Source organism: Narcine bancroftii, chromosome 14 (genome assembly GCF_036971445.1).
Source record: "Narcine bancroftii isolate sNarBan1 chromosome 14, sNarBan1.hap1, whole genome shotgun sequence".
NCBI lineage: Eukaryota > Metazoa > Chordata > Chondrichthyes > Torpediniformes > Narcinidae > Narcine > Narcine bancroftii.
Genome location: NC_091482.1, coordinates 70861155 through 70885367, shown reverse-complemented (window position 1 = coordinate 70885367; position 24213 = coordinate 70861155). Strand labels below are relative to the sequence as shown.

Genomic DNA, 24213 nt, shown 5'->3' with positions numbered 1-24213 from the left:
ATTTATTGTCAAGAGTACATATACAACCCTGAGATTCCTTTTTCCTGTGGGTGTGGTAGAATTACCACTAATTGGTAGTGCTAAAAAAACCTACACAGTGTAAAACATGTAAATAAAACAAGAACTGTAAATAAACTTTGCAATACAGAGATAGCAGAAAGAAAATCAATAAACTGCACAAGGGTCCTTAAATGAGTCCCTGATTGAGTTTGTTGAGGAGTTTGATAGTGGAGGGTTAGCAGCTGTTCCTGAACCTGGTGGAGAAAGTCTCGTCGCACCTTTACCTCTTTCCTGGTGGCAGCAGTGAGAACAGTTCTGGGAGATGAGAATCTTTGATGATTACTCCTGCCCTCCAATGGCAGCATTCTCTGTTGATGTACCCAATAGTGGTGAGGGTTTTGCCTGTGACAGCTGAAGTAGTGAATGTGGGCTCGATTTTGATATCTATAAGGAATTTGGACAGCAATATGGAGAGCTATGGACTGTGTGCAGACCAGTGGGACTCGGCAAAATAAAAATTGGTTCAGCACAGACAACAAGGGCTGAACGACCCCGTTTCTGGGGTGTAATGTTCTATGGTTATGAATTTTCCGATTTCAGGTCATGAGTCCCCTCTTTTTCCAAGCTACTTCTCTTTGTCCCCTTCTTCCCTGTCCTATTTTTGACCCTTTTCCCATCCAGTCTACATCTCTCTCTGTCCCCCTGTCTCTGGTTCCATCCTTGTCTGCCCAGATTTCTCCCCCCTCCCCCCCCCAGCCTCGGGGAGATCTCATCCCATTTGTCTTTCCCTAATAGCTCTTCCCAGCAGCTCTTATGATATCACTGTCATCATATCTCATCAGGTTCAGGCACTGCCAGACTTTGTCTCTGCTCATCACTTCTTCACTCTGCTTCACCCTTTGGCATTTGCCAATCAACTGGCTCTGTCCACCATCCTTCAACCCAACCTGAATCAGTTATTTCCTCTATCCAACCTGTGCATTTATCTTAGTCTTGATGAAGGAGATCCTGCCCAAAATAATTCTTATTCTCCCATTAATATTGCAAAACCTGCTGTGGCTTCAGATGTTAGCATCTGCAGTCTCCTGTGTGTATCAAGGAATGAATCTAGTAGGAGGATGGATGCCAAGGTAACATCAACAAGATGAAGATCATAATTGATTTCAAGAGAAGGGGAAAAAAAGGCACTGACATTGAGAGAGTAGATAGCTTCAAGTCACTGTCTGGAATGGAGGAGCCAAATCTCAGGACAAGAAAAAAGTTCAGAGTGTTATTAACTTTGCCTTTGACATCACTGGCACCAGAGTTCACTCCATCAAGGACATGGACATGAGATGGTGTAGATGTCGCCTTTATCCTCAAAGACCCCAACCACCCAGACTATGCCCTCTTCGCTCTGTTACCATTGGAGGGAAAGGGTACAAGAGCCTAAAGACAAGCCCTCAGCAGCACAAGGACGGCTTCTTCCCTGCTGCCACCAGATTCCTGAATGATCAATGAACCAAAGACACTGCCTTACTTTTCATGCACTGTTATTTTTATTTATTTTTATATTTATTGTAAGATGTGAACGTTTGCTCTGTGACGCTGCCGCAAAACACCAAATTTCATGACTTGTTCATGGCAATAAATTCTGATTCTGAAGTTCTTAGCAATAAATATTTCCAATGACCTGACCTGGGACAAACACTGGAAGTGATCTTTTATAGAGGATTTTACGATTTTCAAGTTGTAAGGCTATGAGAGGTGAGCAATAAATGAAACTCATTGGGCCATTCAAACAGTTTGAATGCTTGTTAAAATGCAATTTAAATGTCTTCAAACAAATTTTGCATTGTGTGAATTTTTGATGAAATGCTTTTACTCAATTTTCATCTACTCTGTTGGTTACAATATGTTTTGACTAATGAACTTGGGGAAATTTTTTAAATAATTTTTCTCATGCCCATTTATCTTTTTAGCATTTAAATCAGTACCTGGAGATGTTGTCATCATTGCTCAACCAAAGAATGTTACTGTTCTAGCTGGTCAAACAGCCATCATGGAATGCATGGCGTATGCTGATCCAACACCATTTGTTTCTTGGATTCGGCAAGGTGAGTTAAAGTGAAAAAGCATAATCCTGTGAGTGTGAGTTAAGGCTTGTTTTCAAAGATACATTGTATGTATTTTAATTACAATGAGGGGAAGGGATAGACCATTATTTCTGGACATTTTTGATTTCACAACCCATTACTCTTCTGTTGACAATTAAAGGTTTCTCTGTTTTATTCCTTCTATGGCTAATTTATACTTAGAATAGCTATATCATTCAGAACAGTTTACAATAAAAGTGTCATCAATAAACAAAAACAGAAATACTAAACTCAGCATTTGTGGAACGAGAAATCCATTTTGGGTCAATAAACCTACAGTGGAACTGAGAAAGAGCAAGCAAATTGGTCCAAGTAGTCGAGAAGGTTGGGGGAGGTTCCACCCACTGCCCTTCCCAATTTCTCTGCAATCTTCACCAAATTGCTTTCTCTCCTGATTTTGATGAAGGGTCTTTGATCAGAAAAGTTAACTCGTTTCTTTTCCTCACAGGTGCTGGTTGACTGGTTCACTTAATTTAATTTTAATTTGGACATACTGTACAGCATCGTGACAGGCCCTTCCGGCCATGAGCCCGTGTTGCTCAATTAACCTACAACCCCATACTTTTTTTGAAGGGTGGGAGGAAACTGGAGCACCCGAAAGAAATTCACGCAGACATAGGGAGGACATCCTTACAGACTGCCCTGGTTTTGAACCCCCATATTGGTGTTGTAATAGCATTGCACTTACCACGACACAACTTTTCTTCTATCATTTCTCTTTTTGTTTCAATTACAGCATCTGAAGATTTATTTGTTTCCTATTAATAATTAAAGCTGTCATCTCGATTTCTTAGAACTTTATTTAGCATTTTTGAATGCAGATCTGCAATGCTAAAACATTGCACCTCTCAGTACAGCACACAGATTACTGCATTCGGGAGCATAGTATTTTGAAGATGGTTTAAATCAAACCCTTTTAATGTACAGATAGACTATGAAAAAGATCAGAGCCATTTTTTTGAGTGCTCTGATCAATATCCTCCAGTTAGCACCAATTTTGAATAACTACTCAGTCATTTGTATTGTTTTTTTCTCATATTCACATAGATAACCATAACTGCTTGGCTCCGTAACCACGATGCCAGCCGCACCGCCCTAATAATTAATAATAACAAACTGCAGTAATTTCCAATGATCAACTGAAAGTGAATGACCCATCTAAAATATGTCATATATAATTTATGAATAGAAATGTATCTTCAATATTAACACTTGAGTAGCTTTTTAAAGCGACTTGCTCCATAGCTCATATAGTTCTACTTTATTCAAGTCGCCAGCACAGCCACCTCTGTTTAAAGGGAAACATTAATTTTGTCATAGTGATGAAGGATTTATCTGAAAAGAACAGCTTAATAGGTCAGAGCATTTCAACCATAAATACTAGCATTGGATCTTGTGCAGCTTTATCTTTCAGTCAGTAGATACAGTCCGAATAAAGAAAGTAATGCTTAGAAATACTGAAGCACCTGGGCAAGAGATACTGAGGTGAAGGAAAATTTTGCATTGAACACCAAAAAATATTTCTCGTCACAGAGATGGTCAATATTGTTGAATGTAAGGATGTATGATTGAAGGACTGTTCAGGTGTGTGGATCTGTGATGAAGCAACAGTAAGAGTGATATTTTGCTTCATCCAAAGGAAATTCCTTTGGTTTTGGGGTACACTATTTATGTGTTTATCTCCCATTACATTGAATGGAAATGAATCTGCATTATGGCTCACCAGATTTTCTAACAACTTGTGTGTGTATTTAAAAAACACACCCTGTAATTTCTATCCATTTAGCAGGTTTGCAATAATGTACTTTGCAAATCAAAAGAAATTATGACCAGAAGGTTGCATTTTCTGGCACATGGAAGACAACTGGTATCTTCCCACTTAATCTAGTCATATTATTTGTATATCTTAAATACCCATTGCTATTTGCATTGGAGCAAAACACATGATAATCCAGGATGGCAGTCTTCAGAAATCCTGTTGATGTGACATCTTGCTCATTCAGCCTAAAATATCAGGTGGAGGTCCAGAATGCAGGTGGAATGTGCAGTTAGGAGCTGGAATATGGATAGGTTTATGGGAAGTTTGGGAGCCAGGATTCTTGTAAATTTTCTGCTCCCTTAAACTGATTGGATTAAATGAGAATCTATTATGTTGCTGAGGCGCATGTTTTTTTTTTAAAAAAAGTGAAATAGAAGTTTGTATGGAAAAGCAGCATGGTTGAGGTAGTGGTTAGCATAACGCTGTTAAAGTGTCAGCTATCGGGACTGGGATTTGTAAGGAGTTTGTACGTTCTCCCCGTGTCTGCATACATTTTTCATGGGGGCTCTGGTTTCCTCCCATCCTACAAAATGTACTGGGGTTGTTGGTCAGTTGGGTGTAATTGGGTGACATGGGCCTGTGGGCCGGAAGGGTCTGCCACCGTACTGTAAGTTTACATTGGGTAATAGCCCATGAAATCTGCTGATCTAGTACAATGAAAATCCCAAAGATTTAGGTTTAAATTTTAAACATGCATCATGGTAAAAGACCCTTTAGGCCATGAGCCCGTGGTGCCCAAATTCACCCAATTAACTTCCAACCCTCTCGTACATTTTGAAGGGAGGGAGAAAACCGGAGGAAACTCATGAAGACATGGGGAAAATGTACAAACTCTTTACAGACTGCTGGATTCGAACTGGGTCACTGGCGCTGTAATAGCGTTATGCTAATTGATTATTGTAGATTTTCCCTATTATGTTCTTAGAAGAACTGTGTGGGGTGATCTTTCCTGAAGCCACTGAGGTTGATAGCATATTCTAAAGGAACTAAATGCAATTAGATTTGTGTCCCAAATGAGTAATTAAGACTACACAGGTATGATAGAAAAACATTGAATGGAATGGGGATTGTCATGAACAATAATGGGCAAAAACAAATGATGAAACAGGATGATCTCCTTGTCATGGGCATGTTGAGCTGAAGAGTGCACAGCTGTTCGTCTCTGCCAATTGTAGGAAGCTCTCTTGGGACCTCCAGTGGCAGGAAGTGTGTATTGTTTAAAGAAGGATGGCACTGTGCAGATTTGGGTTTTGTCACAGCATTAGGAAAATTACACATTTAGCAGAGAGAAACATGTTTTCATTTAACTTTTTAGACTGAAGGCATGTGCAAAGTCTCTTGGCCTTCTTTCAGTGAAGATGATGATGTTGAACATCTGAGAACATCAGTTCTTGACCTCATTCGAGATGGGCATTTGGTTTGTGGTGGATCTGTTGAGGAACATGACATCATGAAATCAAAGAACAGACGCTGATGAATGTCATACGTGGAAAATTAATTAAAAAAAAATCTTCATCAACCCCCAAAAGAATAAAGAAAAAATATATTAACAGTTTGTGAACAGTTAATATTTTACAGAATGAAGCAGAAGTTTACAGACACATTACATAAATCCAAATCCAAAATCTTTGTAATGTGTTCTAGGTGTAATTTTTGTGGAGTCCAGAGGAATTTTTACATGCAAGTAGAGTGGGAGAACCAGGATGGGACTGCATCTCAACAGAGAGAATTTGTTGAAATTGTATGTTTTTTTAGAGCAGTTTGTTGATGAGCCCAAGAGGGAATCAGATGTACTGGATGAGGTGTTGTGTGATACACCCAAGGTCATTAAAGTGCTGAGAGAAAGGGATCCATTGGGTGAGGGGGGGGGGGGGGTGGGGGGAATGGTAAGTGATCACAATATGGTTGTTCAATTTGAGATTTAACAAATAGATACGCACTAAGTCAGATGTGTCAGTATTTCAATAAAGCAAATTATAGTGGCATGAGAGGAGAACTAGCCAAAGTAGATTGGAAGAGGGTTCTCGTAGGGAAGATGGCAGAGCAGCAATGGATGGAGTTTCTCCAAGAAATGGGGAAGGTGCAGGATAATAAATATAAAAAATGAGGAAATATTCACATGGAAAAATGTAACATCTGTGGCTGACAAGAGAAGACAAAAAAAAGCAAAAGAGAGGGGATACAAGGAAGCAAAAATTAGTGGGAAGATGAGGACTGGGAATTTTTTTTTTGTTTCCAGAAGGAAACAATAAGCATAAGGAGGGAAAAAATGAAGTATGAAACTATGCTGGCAAATGATAATCAAGGAGGATACAAAAAGCTTTTTCAAGTGTATAAAGGCTATCTGAGAATAGATAAAGTAACACTATAAAATTATGCTAGAGAAATAATAAGGGGAGACAAGGAGATGGCAGAGGAACTAAATGAGTATTTTGCATCAGTCTTCACTATGCCAGATGTCAAAGGGTTATCAGGGAAGGTGCTCAGAAAGCTTAATGATCTAAGGGTGGATGTCTCCTGGACCAGATGGATTGTATCCTTGGCTTCTAAAAGAAGTTGTGATAGAGATTGTGGAAGCTTTGGCAATGATCTTCCAAGAATCAATAAAATCTGGTATGGTCCCAGATAACTGGAAAATCACAAATGTCATCCAACTATTCAAGAAAGGAGGGAAGCAGCAGAATGGAAATTATAGGCTGGTTTGCTTGACATCAGTGGTTGGGAGATTGGAGTCAATGGTCAAGAATGAAGTTGTGGAGTATTTGGAGATGCATGAGAAGATAGACCAAAGCCAACTTGGTTTCCTTGAGGGAAAATCTTGCTTGTCAAACTTAATGGAATTTTTTGAAGAAGTGACAAGCAGGCTAGATAAACGAGATGCTGTGCATTTAAATTTTCAGAAGGCTTTTGACAAGGTGCCGCACATGAAGCTACTAAACAAGATAAGAGACCCTGGTATAGCAACAAGCATCGTAGCGTAGGTAGATCATTGGCTGATTGGCAGGAAGCAGAGAGTCGGAATACAGGGATCATCTTCCAGTTGTTTGCCAGTGGTGTTCCACAGGGGTTGATATTGGGGCCGCTTCCTTTTATGTTGGATGTTAATGATTTGAATTATGGAATGAATGACTTTGTGGCTAAGTTTGGAGATGATATGAAGGTAGGAGGAGGAGCAAGTAGTGTTGAGGAAATGAGGAGGCTGCAGAAGGTCTTGGACAGATTAGGAGAATGAGCAGAGAAATGGCAAATGAAATACAATGTCAGAAAGTGTATGGTCATTCACTAGAAAAAAAAATGGGGAGTCACTTTTTTTAAATGGAGAGAAAATTGAAAATACCCAGATGCAGAGGTCTCCTTGTGCAGGACAGTCTGAAGATAAACTTGCATGTTGAGCCAGTGGTGAAAAAGGCAAATCTAATGCTGGGATTGATTTCAAGAGGAATTGAATTTAAGAGCAGTAATGTGATATTGAGGTTTTACAAGGCACTGGTGAGACCTCACTTGGAGTATTGTGAGCAGTATAAAAAGGGATGTGCTGATGTTGGAGAGGGTTCAGAAGAGGTTCATTAGGATGATTCTGGGAATTAAAGAGTTAACATATGAGGTGCGTTTGACAGCTCCTGGCAGCTACTCATTGGAATTTAAGAGAATGTGGGGGGGTGATCTCATTGACTCATTTTCAATGTTGGAAGGCATAGGCAAAGTCGATAGAACCACAGAACATTACAGCATAGAAAAAGGCCTATTCAGCCCTTATAGTCTGTGCCAAACCAATTTTTTTTTGCTTAGTCGTGCTGCCCTCCACACCTCTTTCATCCATGTAATTGTCTAAATTCTCCTTAAATGTTAAAATTAAGTCTGCATTCACCACTTCAGCTGACAGCTCATTTCTCACTCCAACCACTCTGTATGAAGAAGTTTCCCCTCATGTTCCTCCTAAACCTTTCCCCTTTCCCTCCTAACCCAGGTCCTCTGGTTTGTATCTCACCTACCCTCAGTGGAAAAAACCTAAGTACAATTACTCTGCCTATCCCCCACATAATTTTAAATATCTCTCTCCAATCTCCCCTCATTCTTCTACGCTTCAGGGAATAAAGTTCTAACCTGTTTAACTCGGTTCCTTAAGTCTGGGCAACATCCAAGTCAATCTTTTATGTACTCTTTCTATCTTATTGATATCTTTCCTGTAGTTAGGTGTCAAAAACTGCACAAATCTCAAAATTTTGCCTCACCAATGTCTTATACAACCTTAACATTCCAACTCTTGATACTCAATACAAATATTCTCCTGATGTTAATGGGCAGCTTTAGAGAAAATTCCCGAATATCCGAGATTGGTCCAGTCCTAAAGATTTTGAATAATCGGAAACGCACTCAACTCTGATTTAGGAAGGCTGTTGTAAGCCCAGAGGACTCCAAAACCCAGCACTAGAAATTCAAGACAAAAGTGCTTTTAATTTTCTTTAATCATTAAAAAAAACAAGATCAAACTTTCTTACTTATTACTATTAACTTAAGCTAACTTAATGCCCTTCTAATTCTAAGTGCACATGTATGTAATGTGTATCTAACACTGTGCACAGAATTTAACATTTATGTATCTTCAATAGGCTCTGGTGCATAAAGTTAAATGGTTACCACTCAGGAAGGTCTTGTTGGTTTCACAGACATATTTGTTGCTTGTTGAACACACACACAAACATTTACTCCAATCAGCCAATTAAGTGTCTTGCCAAAGAAACTTACCCTGTCATGGGTTTTCCCAAATGATAACCTCTTTTTCCAGGTCACCACAGGATTATTCTTGTTTCCCTTATTTCAGGAGAAACAATCTAGCCAGCCATTTCCACTTGTAAGGATTACCAAGGGTTTTGAACAAGCTGAACTCAGAACTCGCACCCCATATTCAAAATGGGGTTTTCAACAAGCTTGCCATTTTGCAGCCTCAACTTCTACTCTCACTCGCTCTCCTTCTCTCTTGCTCTTTCTCTGTAAAACCAAAAACCTCCAAACCCAAGCTTTGAAACATCTTATCAGCACTTGAGTCCGGACTTTGTTCCAGTTTGCACCTCCTTTTGAAGTTTTTTCCAAAGCAGTTCTATTGTATTTTGCAAAGCCAACCAGACCTTCAATATCTAGCTTCAGCAAAGGTCTTACATTTTAAATGAGATGTCTTTTGTGAAGTGTTACTCTGTGAAGTGACCTACACTAAACCCCCATAATCTATCTCTTTTAAAGACCTATTTATATACAATATAACCATTTACAAGGCCAATATGCTAAAAGCTCTCTTTACAACCCATGATGCCACTTTCAGGGAATTATGCAATTATATTCCCAGGTTTCTCTGTTCTACCACACTCCTCAGTGCCCTACCAATCACGAGGTGCTTTTCAGCTGCAGCACCTGGTTAGTCCTCCCGGGACCCTGGTGCGATTAATGGGGCAAAGGCGATTTAAGGGGGATCCTGCCTCCGCGATGATGCATTAAGTGCTGTGGCACTCGGTAAGTCTCCCCCACTCCCCACCAGCTGTCAGTCGCTCCTGACCCCTCTCCTCTCCCTCCACTGCAGCAATAGCCCCTTCTCCCCCACATCAGTGACCCCCTCTTTTTTTCCCCCCATGACATCGACTTCTTCCCCCTTGTGGCAGTGACTTCTTCCCCCCCCACTCTACCCTGGGCCCTGTAGCAGTGACCCCTCTGTTTCTCCCCCCCCCCCCCCCCCCCCACCCTGATCATAGCAGGGGTTTCCCTGTGATGCCAGTGTGCATTATATAGGTCATTAATCTAGCAATAATGATCCCAATACAGATCCCTGAGGCACACCACTTGACACAGACCTCTAGTATGAGAAACAACCATCCACCACCACTCTCTATTTTCTTCCACCAAGCTAATTTTGAATCCATTTTGCAAACTCTATGTATACCTAGTGTTCTAACCTTCTGAACCAACCTCTCATTGTGGAACCTTTTCAAAGCCCTTACTGAAGTCCATAAAAACAACATCCACAGCTTTTCCCTCATCAACCTTCTTGGTAACTTCCTCAAAAAACTACAAGATTTGTTAAACATGATCTACCACGGATAAATCCATACTGACTGTCTTTAATCAGCTGATGACGGTCCAAATAACTATATATCCTATCTCTCAGAAATCCTTCAAATAATTTACATACTTCTGACATCAGGCTCACTGGCCAAAAATTTCCTGGTTTACTTTTGGAGCTTGTCTTAAACAGTGGAACAACATGAGCTACTCTCCAATCCTCTGGCACCTCCCCCCTCCCCCTGGTGGCAAAGGACAATTTGAATATAAATCTGCCAGGGACCCTGCACTTGTCTCCCTCAAGTTGTGGGGGAATATCATATAAGGTCCAGGGGATTTGTCTACCTTAATTCATTGCAAGCAACTCCTGCTCCTTAATCTCAATATGTTCCTTGACACTTCTATTTGTTTCTATTCCATACTAATCATGATGCCAGTTTCCTGCTTAAATACCGATGCAAGAATTATTTAACATCTCCCCATTTTGGGAGGTTCCACACATAGTTGAGCACTTTGATTTTCTAGGGGTCCAATTTTGTACCTTAGTATCCTTTTACTTTTAATATACTTGTAGAAACCCTTTAGATTTTCCTTCAGATTATCTGCCAAAAACCTTCATGTCTTCTTTTTGCCTTATTAATTTCCTTCTTAAGCACTCTCTTACATTTTCTATGCTCTGCAAGTAGCTCATTTGTTTCTTTTTGCTTATACCACATATATAACCCCTCCTTTTTTAACCAGCTCTCCAATATCCCTTGAAAACCAAGGTTACCTATGCCTGTTAACTTTGCCGATATTCCTGATAGGAACATGCAATCTCTGCACTCTCAAAATTTCAACCTTGAAGGCCTTCCCCCTGCTGGATGCATCCTTGCTAGAAAATAACTTATTCCAGTTGACTCTTCCGAGATCCTTCCTCATTTCCTCAAAATTGGCCTTTCTCCAATTCAGAACCTCAGCTCAAGGACCAGATCTATCCTTCTCCATAATTAACTTGAAACTATGGTTTCAATTATGGTTTACTGGAACCAAAATGCTCTCCAACACATACTTCTGCCACCTGACCTGCCTGGTTCCCTAAAAGATCAAGTATTGCATCTTCTCTTGTTGGTACCTCTGCATATTGATGCAGAAAACTTTCCTGTATACATCTGACAAACTCCAACCCATCCAGTCCTTTTACTGTATGAGAGACCCGGTCTATGTGCAGAAAGTTCAAAATCTACTATTATAATTTTCTGTTTCTTACACCAGTCTGCTATCTCACTGCAGATTTGCTGCTCCAATTCTCTCAGAATATTGGGTGGTCTATAATACAGCCCTATTAGGATGCTCATACCCTTCCCATTTCTCAGCACCACCCATATGGCCTTTGTGGGTGAGTCCTCACTGCTGTCCTGTCTATGCACAGCTGTCATACTTTCCCTGACTAGCAATGCCACACCTCTATTCCTCCCTTGCCCTCTATCCTTTCTGAAACAATGGAACACTGAGCTGCCACTCCTGCAACTAAGTCTCACTAATAACAATAATGTCATAATTCCACAATGCAATCCTCACTCTAAGCTCATGGCAATCCTCACTCTAAGCTCATTTACCTTACCAACAAAACTCCTCGCATATGAGACCATTTATTTCCTATAAAAACCTGTCTTTGCATGCGGTCCTTGCATGACTCTCCTGGTCCTCCACATTACTATCTGCTCTAACATTCTGCTTGAAATTTGGAAGAAGGCGGGGGGGGGGGGGGGGGGGGGACCTCATTGAAGCATTTTGAATGTTGAAAGGCATGGAGAGAGTTGATATTTAAAGGTTATTTTCCATGGTGGGAGAGTCTCAGACAAGAAGGCAGCACTTCAAGATTGAAAGGCGTCTGCTTAGAACAGAGGTGCAGAGGAATTTCTTCAGCCAGAAGGTACTCGATGGGCTGAATAGCCATCCCATTTCTGCTCTAATGTCTTAAGGTATCATTCCCTGCTCTGCAGTGTGGTAATAATGTGCACCATCTGTAAAATGCATTGGAGTTACTTGCTTCAGGCTACACCACCTGAATTTCTCAAACTCCAAGTTGACTAGAGGAATGAAAACACCACCATATTATTCTCCAAGTCACACACCATCTTGACTGAAATGTATCACGATTGTTTCATTACTGAATTCAACTCCTGAATCTCTTTCTTTACTCGGTCAGCAATGGTTCAAGTCGACAGTTTCCCTTCAAATACTTAATGCGTCATCACGGGTTAGGTGTTAAATACTGCCATGGAAACAAAAAAAATGAATAAAATAGCAAAATAAACATTCTGATGTTGAAGAGAATTCCAAACTAAACTGTTCAATTTTTTTTAATGTCTTGCTTTATCGGCAGATGGTAAACCAATTGCTACTGATGTCATTGTTGTTGGAAGAACAAACCTAATGATTGCTCGCACCCAACCATATCACTCTGGTGTGTATGTCTGTCGTGCCAACAAACCACGAACTCGACGGTTTGCCACAGCTGCAGCTGAGCTACATGTACTTGGTACATATGCCTTTGTCTTTAACTGCTAAAATATTTGTTACCATGTATGATTTCTGTTATGATAAAGCAATAGTAGGTTATAGTTAAAAGTACAAGATTAAACATGATTTTATTTGAGTTATATAAAAGTTCAGGTTTCAAAATAGGCCTACATATTTCGGGTGGCACGATTGGCATATTCTCTGCGAGTCTGTGTGGGTCATCCACGTTGGAAGCATACTGGGGTTGTAGATTGATTGGGCAGCATGGACTCGTGGGCCAAAATGGCTTGTTACTGTGCTCTTTGTCTAAAGTTTAAAACATTTTTTTTAATTATATAAAAGTTAAAAAGAAATTGTTTAACTTGTATACACCAAGCAGACCTTGTTATAGTAAATTCTTCTGAAAATTATTTTAATTTTTCTAGCATATTACAGTAGAAGTCCAGAAAGCCGGATCACCCGGCAATTTTGGAATTTTTGAAAACTCTTAAGGTTTTTAATTTTCTGGGCTTTTGTGTGCATGTGTTAGCAACACAGATGCATGTTAGGTTTAGGGTGGGTTACGGTGGCAACAAACGACCACACTTGTTAACTTTATTTTTCTTTAAAACTGCTCATTTTGATAAATGAAGCACGGTGTATTTTCTAATGAATAAACTATCAAAATGTACCTCATCATCTCTTTATTCTTCCTGAAGTTTGTATTTTCACATGTCCAAATTGCATGTATTGTTGTTCCCGTTTCCTTTTTACAGCAAAAACATCTGTCTGATACTGTTGGGTCCCATTTATTTAACTTTTGGGGCGTGGTGTTTAGCCTGTGTTAACCAGTTATATTGTATCATGTGTAACCTCGTATTTATTGTATTTCTCATAGTTCTGGAGCATAACTTTTCCCATGTTTCATTCTTTATCTTTATGTTTAGATCTTGTTCCCATTTTTGTTTAGGGTTACAGTTTGTTTCCTCGTTCTCCTTTTCTTGCAGTTTGATGTACATGTTTGTTATAAATTTTTAAATTATCATTGTGTCTGTCATCACATATTCAAAATTGCTTCCTTCTGGTAACCTCAGAATTTCCCAATTTGTCCTTCAAGTAGGTTTTCAGTTGGTGGTATGCAAACCTTGTATCGTGAATTGTATGATATTTGTCCTTCATTTGTTCAAAAGATAATAATTTATTTCCCAAAAAACAATTTTCTATTCTTTTGATCCCTTTTCTCTCCCATTCTCTGAAGGAAAGGTTATTTATTGTGAAAGGGATGAGTTGATTTTGTGTCAATATTAATTTTGGTAGTTGATAATTTATTTTATTCCTTTCTACGTGAATCTTCTTCCAAATGTTGAACAGATGGTGCAGTACTGGTGAATTCCTATGTTGCACCAGCTTTTCATCCCACTAATAGAGTATATGTTCAGGTATCTTCTCCCCTATTTTATCTAGCTCTAATCTGGTCCAATCTGGTTTTTCCCTTGTTTGATAAAAATCTGATAGGTATCTTAATTGTGCTGCTCTATAATAATTTTTAAAGTTTGGTAGTTGTAAGCCTCCTTGTTTGTACCATTCTGTTAATTTATCTAGTGCTATCCTCGGTTTCTCCCCTTTCCATAAGAATTTCCTTATTATTTTCTTTAGCTCCTTGAAGAATTTCTCTGTTAGGTGAATTGATAATGATTGAAATTGAACATATCCTTGGGAAGATGTTCATTTTAATACAGTTTATCCTTCCTATCAGTGTTAGTGGTAAGTCTTTCCAGTGCTCTAAGTCGTCTTGTCATTTTTTCATTAATGGCTGATAATTTAGTTTATATAGATGGCCGAGATGATTATTTAGTTGCGTACCTAGGTATCGAATTGCTTGTGTTTGCACATGCAATTTGGACATGTGAGAAAGTGAAAAAATTTTGGGAAGATCTAAACCAGATATTAAATAAAATCACAAAAAGCAATATACCAAAAAAACCCAGAGATCTTCTTTCTAAAAGTAATATAAGAAATAAAGAATTTGGACTCGATTTGGAATGAGCACAAAAAAGATTTATTATGATAGCCCGAGCAGTCGCAAAAAAATAGAAACATAGAAGATAGGAGCAGGAGTAGGTCATTCGACCCTTTGAGCCTGCTCCACCATTCAACGAGATCATGGCTGATCTTAAAGTTCAGTACCCCGTCCCCGCCTTCTCTCCGTAACCTTTAATACCCTTATACTGAAGAAATATATCTAATTCCCTCTTAAATATATTTAATGAACCTGCCTCTACTGCCCTCTGTGGCAATGAATTCCACAGATTCACCACCCTCTGGGTCAAGAAATTCCTCCTCATCTCGGTCCTAAATGGTTTGCCTATTATTCTCAAACCATGGCCCCGGGTTCTGGACTCCCCCACCATTGGAAACATCCCATTTGCATCCATTCTGTCCAGTCCTGTCAGAATTTTATATGTCTCTATGAGATCCCCTCTCAATCTTCTAAACTCCAGGGAGTACAATCCCAATTTGCGCAATCTTTCCTCATAAGTCATTCCTGCCATTCCAGGTATCAGCCTGGTGAATCGCCTCTGCACTCCCTCCATTGCAAGAACATCCTTCCTTAGATAAGGTGACCAAAACTGCACACAATACTCCAGGTGGGGTCTCACCAAGGCCCTGTACAGCTGCAGTAAGGTATCCTTGTTCCTATACTCAAACCCTCTTGATATGAAGGCCAACATACCATTTGCCTTTTTAACCGCCTGCTGTACCTGCATGCTCGTCTTCAGAGACTGATGTACAAGTACCCCTATGTCTCTCTGCACTTCCCCATCTCTTAATCTATTGCCATTCAAATAGTAATCTGCCCTCCGGTTTGTATTACTAAAATGGATAACCTCACATTTATCCACATTGTAGTGCATTTGCCATGTATCTGCCCAATCCCTCAATTGATCCAAATCACACTGGAGCTTCCTGACCCCCTCTTCCGTGCACACAACCCCTCCTAGCTTAGTGTCATCTGCAAATTTGGAGATATTACATCCAATCCCCTCATCCAGATCATTAATGTAAATTGTGAACAGCTGGGGTCCCAGTACAGATCCCTGTGGTACCCCACTGGTCACCGCCTGCCACTCAGAAAACGAGCCATTTATCCCAACTCTCTGTCTTCTACCTGCCAGCCAGTTCTCAATCCACATCAATACTTTGCCCCCAATCCCATGAGCCTTGATTTTGGGAGCAAGTCGTTTATGCGGGACCTTATCGAAAGCCTTTTGGAAGTCCAGGTACACCACATCCACTGGCTCTCCCCCATCTATTATTCCAATAGATTTGTCAAGCACGATTTATCTTTTGTAAATCCATGTTGACTCCGTCCAATCCCTTCTCTGCTAGTCATATGCTCCGCTGTTACATCCTTAATAATGGATTCCATCATTTTGCCCTCTACTGATGTAAGGCTCACAGGCCGATAATTCCCCGCTTTTTCTCTACCCCCCTTTTTAAATAGTGGGGTAACATTAGTTACTCTCCAATCCATGGGTACTGATCCTGAGTCTATCCAGTTCTGGAAAATAATTCTTAAAGCATCTGCTATCTGAATGGCCACTTCCTTGAGTACCCTAGGATGTAGATTATCAGGCCCTTGGGATTTATCTGCCTTCAATCCCATCAATTTCCCCAAGACCATGTCCTTAGAGATACTGTATTATGTCAACCTGGAAATTAGAAGACAATTTGAGAATACAGCAATGGTACATAGAAATGAATAAATGTATTCCATTAGAAAAAATAACATATAATTTAAGAAAAAACATCACAATATTCGAACAAATATGGGAGCTGTACCTGAAACACAATAGAGAAATCCCACCATGGACATTCACCACCTAAAATGACAAGGAGAAGACAACGAAATGAACTGACTCAATATATAAAAGTAAAAGACAAAAATTTCTTGTTTATTTTTATTAAGTGACGACATTGTTTAACGGGTTTAATGTATCTTATAGATTGAACTTTGAATAAATTGGAAGGGGGAAAAAGGGGAGAAAATGACATTATATATTCAAGAGAAAAATGTCTGCATGTAATTTGGTCAGTATGGTTTATAGTGTGAAAAAAAAAGTTTGAATTTTAAAAATACTGCTCAAGAATCCATAATATCTGCAAATCCGTAGTGACCCAATTCACAAGCAGTCCGGAGTTTCGGACTTCGACTGTAAGTGAAACTGTCTATTTTCTTCCGTGATTCTTTACATTTGTGGTCGTTTTTCTTTTGACATTAGATATTTTAATAAGAATTTTCATATGTCCAGGATGGTACAGTGTTTGTAATTTCAAGTTTCTGAAGCTCTTTACTTTTCCAGCCCCACCTATGATCACACAATTTCCTGAGACAATCTCCCGGATACGTGCAAGCACTGCAAGATTTGTCTGCAAAGCCAAAGGGGTACCTCCCCCTAGAATTCGCTGGCTGAAAAATGGCAAGGATATCCTGTCCACTGGCAGAGTAAAAATCCAGAGCAGTGGCAGTTTAGTAATTAATCAGATTGGACTGGAAGATGCTGCATACTACCAGTGTATTGCCGAAAATAGACTTGGAATGGCTTGCACTACGGCCAAACTAACTGTAACAGTTCGGGAGGGTTTGCCCAGTGCTCCTAAAAGTGTGCATGCCACTCCTTTATCAAGTACATCAGTATTAATATCCTGGGAGCGTCCAGAGTACAACAGTGAGCAGATTATTGGATTCTCCCTTCACTATCAAAAGGCAGAGGGTAGGTGCTGTGCATTTGCTATGTTTGTGAATGAGTGCCTCCATGCACAAAGTAATCCAGGCTATAGAGCTAACTCTTCATGGAGCCAACAGATGAGCAGTGGTTCAATAGACACTGTTCTGGGGGATTTTGAGGGTGGTGGTAGAAATTTAATTCAGTAATCCGTTGTCGTCCAAGTCATTCTTGGAGTAAGTCATTGAACACTAAGAAGAAAATGCACCAAGATTTATAAAATTGATGATCTGCTGTGCAGTTTCAGCACTTTAAACTGATGTATTTTGAATTAGAAACATAAGAAATACAAAGAGAAGTAGGTTGCGCATCCCCTTTGAGCCTGCTTCAGTATTTGTAATGTTCATAACTGGTCCCATCCAGTTCACAATCAACCCTCTGCTTTCCTTAGAATGCACTAATCTGATTCGTTTCCTTTGAATGGCTTCCAAAGAACAGGCATCTTCATCCTTCACAGGAAGTGCCCTCCAATAATTTGCAATCCTTCAAGTCATTACATTTGTCCTGTCTTTTCTAAATAACCTTGATTCCTAAAACTATGCTCTCCAACTGGACTCTCAGCATTTATTTATCCTGTCTATACCCCTGCAGAATATTGTTTGTCTCAATGAGATTTCTCAATCTTTCATTCTTCTACATGATGTCTCTCCTTGGAGAAATCGATTAATATGCACTCAGATTGGAGAAGTAATTGATCAAATAATTTTACCTCCACTGTCTAAAATATACTTGGCAAAAACAAATCTGATAAGAGGTGTTATTACAGCATAAAGATTTTTGTTTTTCACATTTATGTTGAATTTGGTCTTGATCTGGACATGTGGCTTGTACAGCTTTTTTGTGTTGCAATATTTATTCTTCTTCAATGGGTTGGTTCTTAGTTATTTAATACAATTCTGCAGGTACAAACAATGTTGAATACCAGTTTGCAGTAAATAATGACACTACAGAGCTTCAAGTGAAAGACTTACAACCGAATACTAACTATACCTTTTACGTTGTTGCCTACTCTCAACTTGGTGCCAGTAGGACCTCACATTCTGTGGTTGTAAAAACCATGGAAGATGGTAAGAAAATGGGCATTTTTTAAATTTCTACAGAAATCCATTAGTTTGAACCTGTCAATGTTTCTTAACATTCATAAATGTACTTTTCAAAAAATACTTTTAAACTTCAGCAGTGAATGCATTTCATTCACTAACATATTTTCGAAAGTTAGACATATGATATAAAAATAATCCCCCCACTCCTCCCCCTCCAACCCAAAAATAAAAAGGAGACAAAAAGAACTGGAGAATGTCAAGAAAACAAATTGTTTAACATAAAGTTTTTAAACAATATAGTGGGGATAGGAGTTGCCAAGAGAGGGAGTCTACAGAGAATTTATTAAACATTCATAACTACATCATGTAAATATGGGCACCAGATCTTACAAAATAACTGATATCTATTTTGTAAATTATAAGTCATCTTCTCAAGTGGTATACAACAAGATAACTCTGCATGGCACCTCTCCATTCCCAACTCTATACCTAATTTCCAAGTAACAACTGTACACTTCCTAAAAACTGCTAAAGCAATTCCTGTAAATTCAATTTAACACATAGTTAATTTCTGTTTAGGTCTTATAAACTTAATATTACTCAACAAAACAGCATCAAATCCTGCGGGAACCAAAATTATTTAACTTTAGGACATTCCCAAGTAGAGTGCAGAAAAAATTCAACTTCTTAACCACATCGAAAACATAAATCTGATAATAAAAGGTTCAATTTCTTTAATTTTTGAGTGGTTAAATATAACTGATACAAAAATTATATTGAACTAATATGTATCTAAAATTAATGATTTTTGTCATATTATCCCTACATAATTGCATCCAATCCTTCTCTTCTATTTATACATTTCCCATCTTGATTTTCATTTATGTACCCCTATTTTAAGGGCTTTTTTAAGTAAATTATACATTATAAAAAATAAATTTATTTACATTAGTACCCTGAAATTGATTGTCCACGGAAAAAGGCATTTTTCAAGAGATTAAACCTTTCGCACCTTTTTCATAATCAATTTTATTCCATATTTCAATCAAATGTTTTAAAACAGGAGTATCCTCTATTTCCCACCAATAATTTTGAATTCATTTTATAAATAAAATCCTGTATATTAATTTCTCATATTTTACTAAATTTTATATTAACCCAAGCTAGCAGTTGTTCTACATCAAACAGTACATTAATAAATCTCAATTGAGCTGCTTTGTAATAATTCCTAAAATAAGGAAATTGTAAACCTCCCAGTACAAACTTCCTAGTTAATTTTTCCAAAGAAACCCTCGTCATGTATTCAAGTCTTTAAAAGTTTTCTGATGAATTGAAATGGGAATTGACTGAAAAAGATACAGAATTCTTGGAAAAATATTCATCTTAATACAATTAACAACCTACTAAAATTATAGGTAAATTGTTCCACCTATTTAAATCCTCTTTAATTTTCTTAAGTAATGGTAAATAGTTCAATTTATATAAATTATTATCAACCTTAATACCTAAATACATAATTATAATATTTGGCCACCTATATAATATAATATTTATAATATATAATTATAATATTTGGCCTTTTTATATTGAGTATAGTCACCTTTAACTAAGAGCAGAATTTCACTTTTATTCCAATTAATTTTGTACCCAGATACTTCATATTTTTCCAATCTTGTATGTAATTGCCACAATTAATTTATAGGGTCTGTCAAATAAACCAAAGCATTATCAGTAAACAGATTTATTTTATATTCTTCTTGATTATCCTTTATACCTTTAATCTTAAAATCATGTTTACTAGTTATGCAAAAGGTTCTACTGCTAAAATAAACAAAGCAGGAGATGAGAGACATCCCTGTCTAGTTGATTCTAGTCAATTTGAAAGTAGAAATTTGTCCATTAGTCACCACCTTTGCAGATGAATTTTTATGAAGTTTTAACCCAATTAATAAATACTGGTCCAAAACCAAATTTTTCTAATACGTTATACAAAAAATTCCATTCTAACCTTTTCTGCATCTAAGCTAAGTCACCCTTTTTTTTGGGCCAAATGAATTAAACTAATCAATCTAGCGACATTATAGCAGAATGACACTTTTTAAACAAATACTGTTTGATCTAAGTGAAAATAAATTTGGTAAGTATTTAGTTAATCTATTTGCTAAAATTTTAGCAATTTTATAACCAGCATTCAACAATGATATAGGTCTATAAGATGCAGGCTTGAATAGATTTTGTAATAATTGCATTTGTAAAGATTCTGGCAAAGAATGGGATTCTGCCTTTGTTTCAACACCTCCATAAAAGGGAGTATTAAAAGGTCCTTAAATTTCTTTAAAAATTCAGACGGAAAGCTATCCTCCTCCAGTGACTTACCACTCTGCCATGAACATAATACTTCACTAAAAGGAGCATCTAAATCTCTTTGATCCCAATATTCAAACTAGCTAAGTTAAGTTGAGATTTTAAAGAAAACTCAATTTTGTCTCCTAACAAAGAGGTTGGGATCTATATAAATTAAAATAAAAAAACTTTAAATGAATCATTAATTATTCAAAAATGTACTTCATAATTTCCCATGCAGGTCCTCCAATTTATAGATGTATCATTTTAATTTCTCTTCTATATTTTCTAACCTTTTCATCGATTGTTCATAAATATATTATGCAGAAATTTTCTTCCATCTTAACTTCAATTTAAAAGAAAATTACACGGATGCCATTCTTACAAACCAAAACCCTATTCAGTTGCCCTCGACAAATCCACAACTTGTCTCAAAGAAGCTAATCATCAATACTTCCCTCTGTGTCACTGGTGATAGCTAGCACAATTTGGCTGATGAAAAGAATGTTGAATATTAAATATTACATATTCTGTACTATTATGTGACACTAAAGGAATCTTGAATATTGGACAAATATTAATGTTACACTTAGATTCTGTATCATTATCTAGATTGAAATTATTTTGTGGATTAGTCCTCATCCCTTCATTGAAATTGTTCTAATACTCTTTTCCTATTCCTGAATAGTACCAAGTACAGGTCCTCAGCCATCCTTATCGATTACCACCCTCGCTCATATACGGGTCACCTGGCTTCCGCTTGCTCCAGAGTTCAGCCATGGTAAAATAACTAAATACCGAATTGATTACTGCATGGTGAAAGAAGGTATGTATCAAGCCTACTTGTCTGATTAGTTGTAATCCTGTCGCTTGCACTGTTTTTTAAAAAAATATTTTATTTAAAATTTTAAATTACATAACATAACATTGATTCCAATATATAAATACAAACATAACATGATGAGATATATAAATTAAAAACCCAAACATCCCACTAATACCCTCCCTCCTCCCTCACCCACCTACAAAACATCCCACTAATACCCTCCCTCCTCCCTCACCCACCTACAAAACATCCCACTAATACCCTCCCTCACCCACTTACAAAACATCCCACTAATACCCTCCTTCACCCACCTACAAAACATCCCTCTAATACCCTCCCTCCTCCCTCATCCACCTACAAAACATCCCACTCATACCCTCCCTCACCCACCTACAAAACATCCCACTAATACCCTCCCTCCTCCCTCACCCACCTACAAAACCTCCCACTAATACCCTCCCTCCTCCCTCACCCACCTACAAAACCTCCCACTAATACCCTCCCTCCTCCCTCACCCTCCTACAAAAGAAAGAAGATCCTCAGCAAATCCAGTCATATTCAAACTTTTTGGCTGAGGAAGCAGTGAAATCCACTGAAGCGGATCGAGAGATCACATTTTAACACCAATAACTTTCAAATATGGGCTCCAGACTTTAATAAAGAACAAAATATATATCTCTCAAATTGTATGTTATCCTTTCTAAAGGAGTACAGCCTTTCATTTCATTATGCCATTTTTTCATGCTTAAAACTGAATCAGACTTCCATGTAATAGGTAAAATTTTTTAGAAACAGCCAAAGCCAAATGTAAAAATTCAGTTTGATACATTGTCAGTCTCAATCGACTTAACATCCCCTTAAAAAAAAAACAATGGATCAAAAGGTAAATTTGCTTTTAATACCTGCTTTAAAAAGAATTGAATTTGTAACCAAAAACTTTTAACTTTAAGGCAAGTCTAAATCGAATGGCAAAAAAGTACCTATTTCTTGACCACACCTAAAACACAAATGTGAAGAACTAAGTTGAAATGTTTTCAATTTCTGAGGGGTTAAATACAATTGATGTAAGAAATTATATTGCACCAACCTATAACATACATTTATAACCTTACTCATGCTATCTTTACACAAATTTCTCCCAACACTTTCAAATCCAATACCCATTTCATTTTCGATTTATGAACATCTAATTTAGGCATTTTATTTTGTAATAACTTATACATCTCAGAAATAAATTTATTTGAATTGTACTTAGTAATTGAAATTTATTAATGCAATGTTTGATGTGACTAAATCTTCTATATGGGCTAAAATAGAGTTCGTTAAAATTGGTGAGAAGTTTATGGCAGAATTTATTTATAAATGGAATTCAAAATTGTTAATTGGTGTAGACCCAACAATTTTAAAGCATTTAATTGAAATATGGAATAAAATTGATTATCATATAGATGGGAAAGGGAAGATTTCAGTGAAAATGCCTTCATATCAGAATAAACTTTTTCCTATTACTGTGGATAATCAGTTTTAGAAAATTTGGAGTGAAATGGAGATTTAAAAAGTTGAAAACTCTTTTGAAGCAGGGAGATTTTTGTCTTGATTGTATGAAAGAGAAGTTTCAAATTCCTTCGAATACTTTTTGTTATTATTAGGTTAAAAAAATTATCGGAAGAATTAGGTACAGTTTAAAATTACTTAGGCGATCTTCTTTGGAATTATTACTTAATAAGGATGATTCAAGTAAATTTATTTCTGAGAAATAGAAGTTATTACAAAATAAAATGCTTGAACTGTTTGAAAATGTATTTGCTTTGAATTATCTGTGTAGATTTTTATTTTGTACTTTGAAATGCAAGCCTGATACAATGGCTTTGAACTTCAGAATCAGAACTCTGAACTTCGGTCTTTTGTGGCAGCACCACAGTGTATTCATATTCTAACCATCTTACAACATTACAATAATTAAAATTAAAAATAATACTGCATGAAAAGTAAAGCCGTGTCTTTGGTTCATTGATCATTCAGGAATCTGATGGCAGTGGGGAAGAAGCTGTCCTTGTGCTTTGTGCCGCTGATTGTTCGTCTTTAGGCTCCTGTACCTTTTTCCCGATGGTGGCAAAGTGAAGAGGGCATGGCCTGGGTGCTGGGGGTCTTTGAGGATAGAGGCTGCTTTTTTAAGACACTGTAGATGTCCTCGGAGTGAAGTCTGGTGCCTGTGATGTCACAGGCCAAGTTAACAGCCCTCTGGAGTTTATTCTTGTCCTGAGAGTTGGTGCCTCCATACCAAGTAGTGATGCAACAGCCAGAATGCTCTCCACGAAACACCTGTAGAGGTTTTCGAGAGATTTTGGTGACATACTGAATCTCCTCAGATGCTTAATAAAGTATAGCCACTGGCGAGCCTTTTTTGTGATTGCATCAACGTGGAGACTCCAGGACAGATCCTCCGAGATGTTGACACCCAGGAATTTGAAGCTCTTGCCCTCTCCACTACTGATCCCTCGATGATGATTGGACCGTGTTCCCCTGACATTCTTCTGAAGTCCACAATCATTTCCTTGGTTTTTCTAGCATTGAGTGCAAGGTTGTCATTACACCATTCAACGAGGTGATCTATCTCATTTTACCAAGTTTTGGATCAGAATTCATCCATTTTTGAAAATGGAAACAGGCCATTCTATCAGTTGTGTGAAATAGTTGTGTCCCTTAGGAAAATTTTTTGGTCATTATA

The 24213-nt window shown here is 37.9% G+C and overlaps 1 protein-coding gene across 1 annotated transcript in view; it reads left to right on the top strand.

Moving 5' to 3' along the window:
* The window catches only part of igdcc4 (immunoglobulin superfamily, DCC subclass, member 4), a 101725-nt gene that overhangs the window by 30823 nt on the left and 46689 nt on the right, over window positions 1-24213 (top strand). The window contains 5 exon segments of the mRNA XM_069911475.1: window positions 1962-2096; window positions 12371-12526; window positions 16851-17261; window positions 18176-18340; window positions 21348-21485. Coding sequence (XP_069767576.1) covers window positions 1962-2096; window positions 12371-12526; window positions 16851-17261; window positions 18176-18340; window positions 21348-21485 — 1005 coding nt within the window.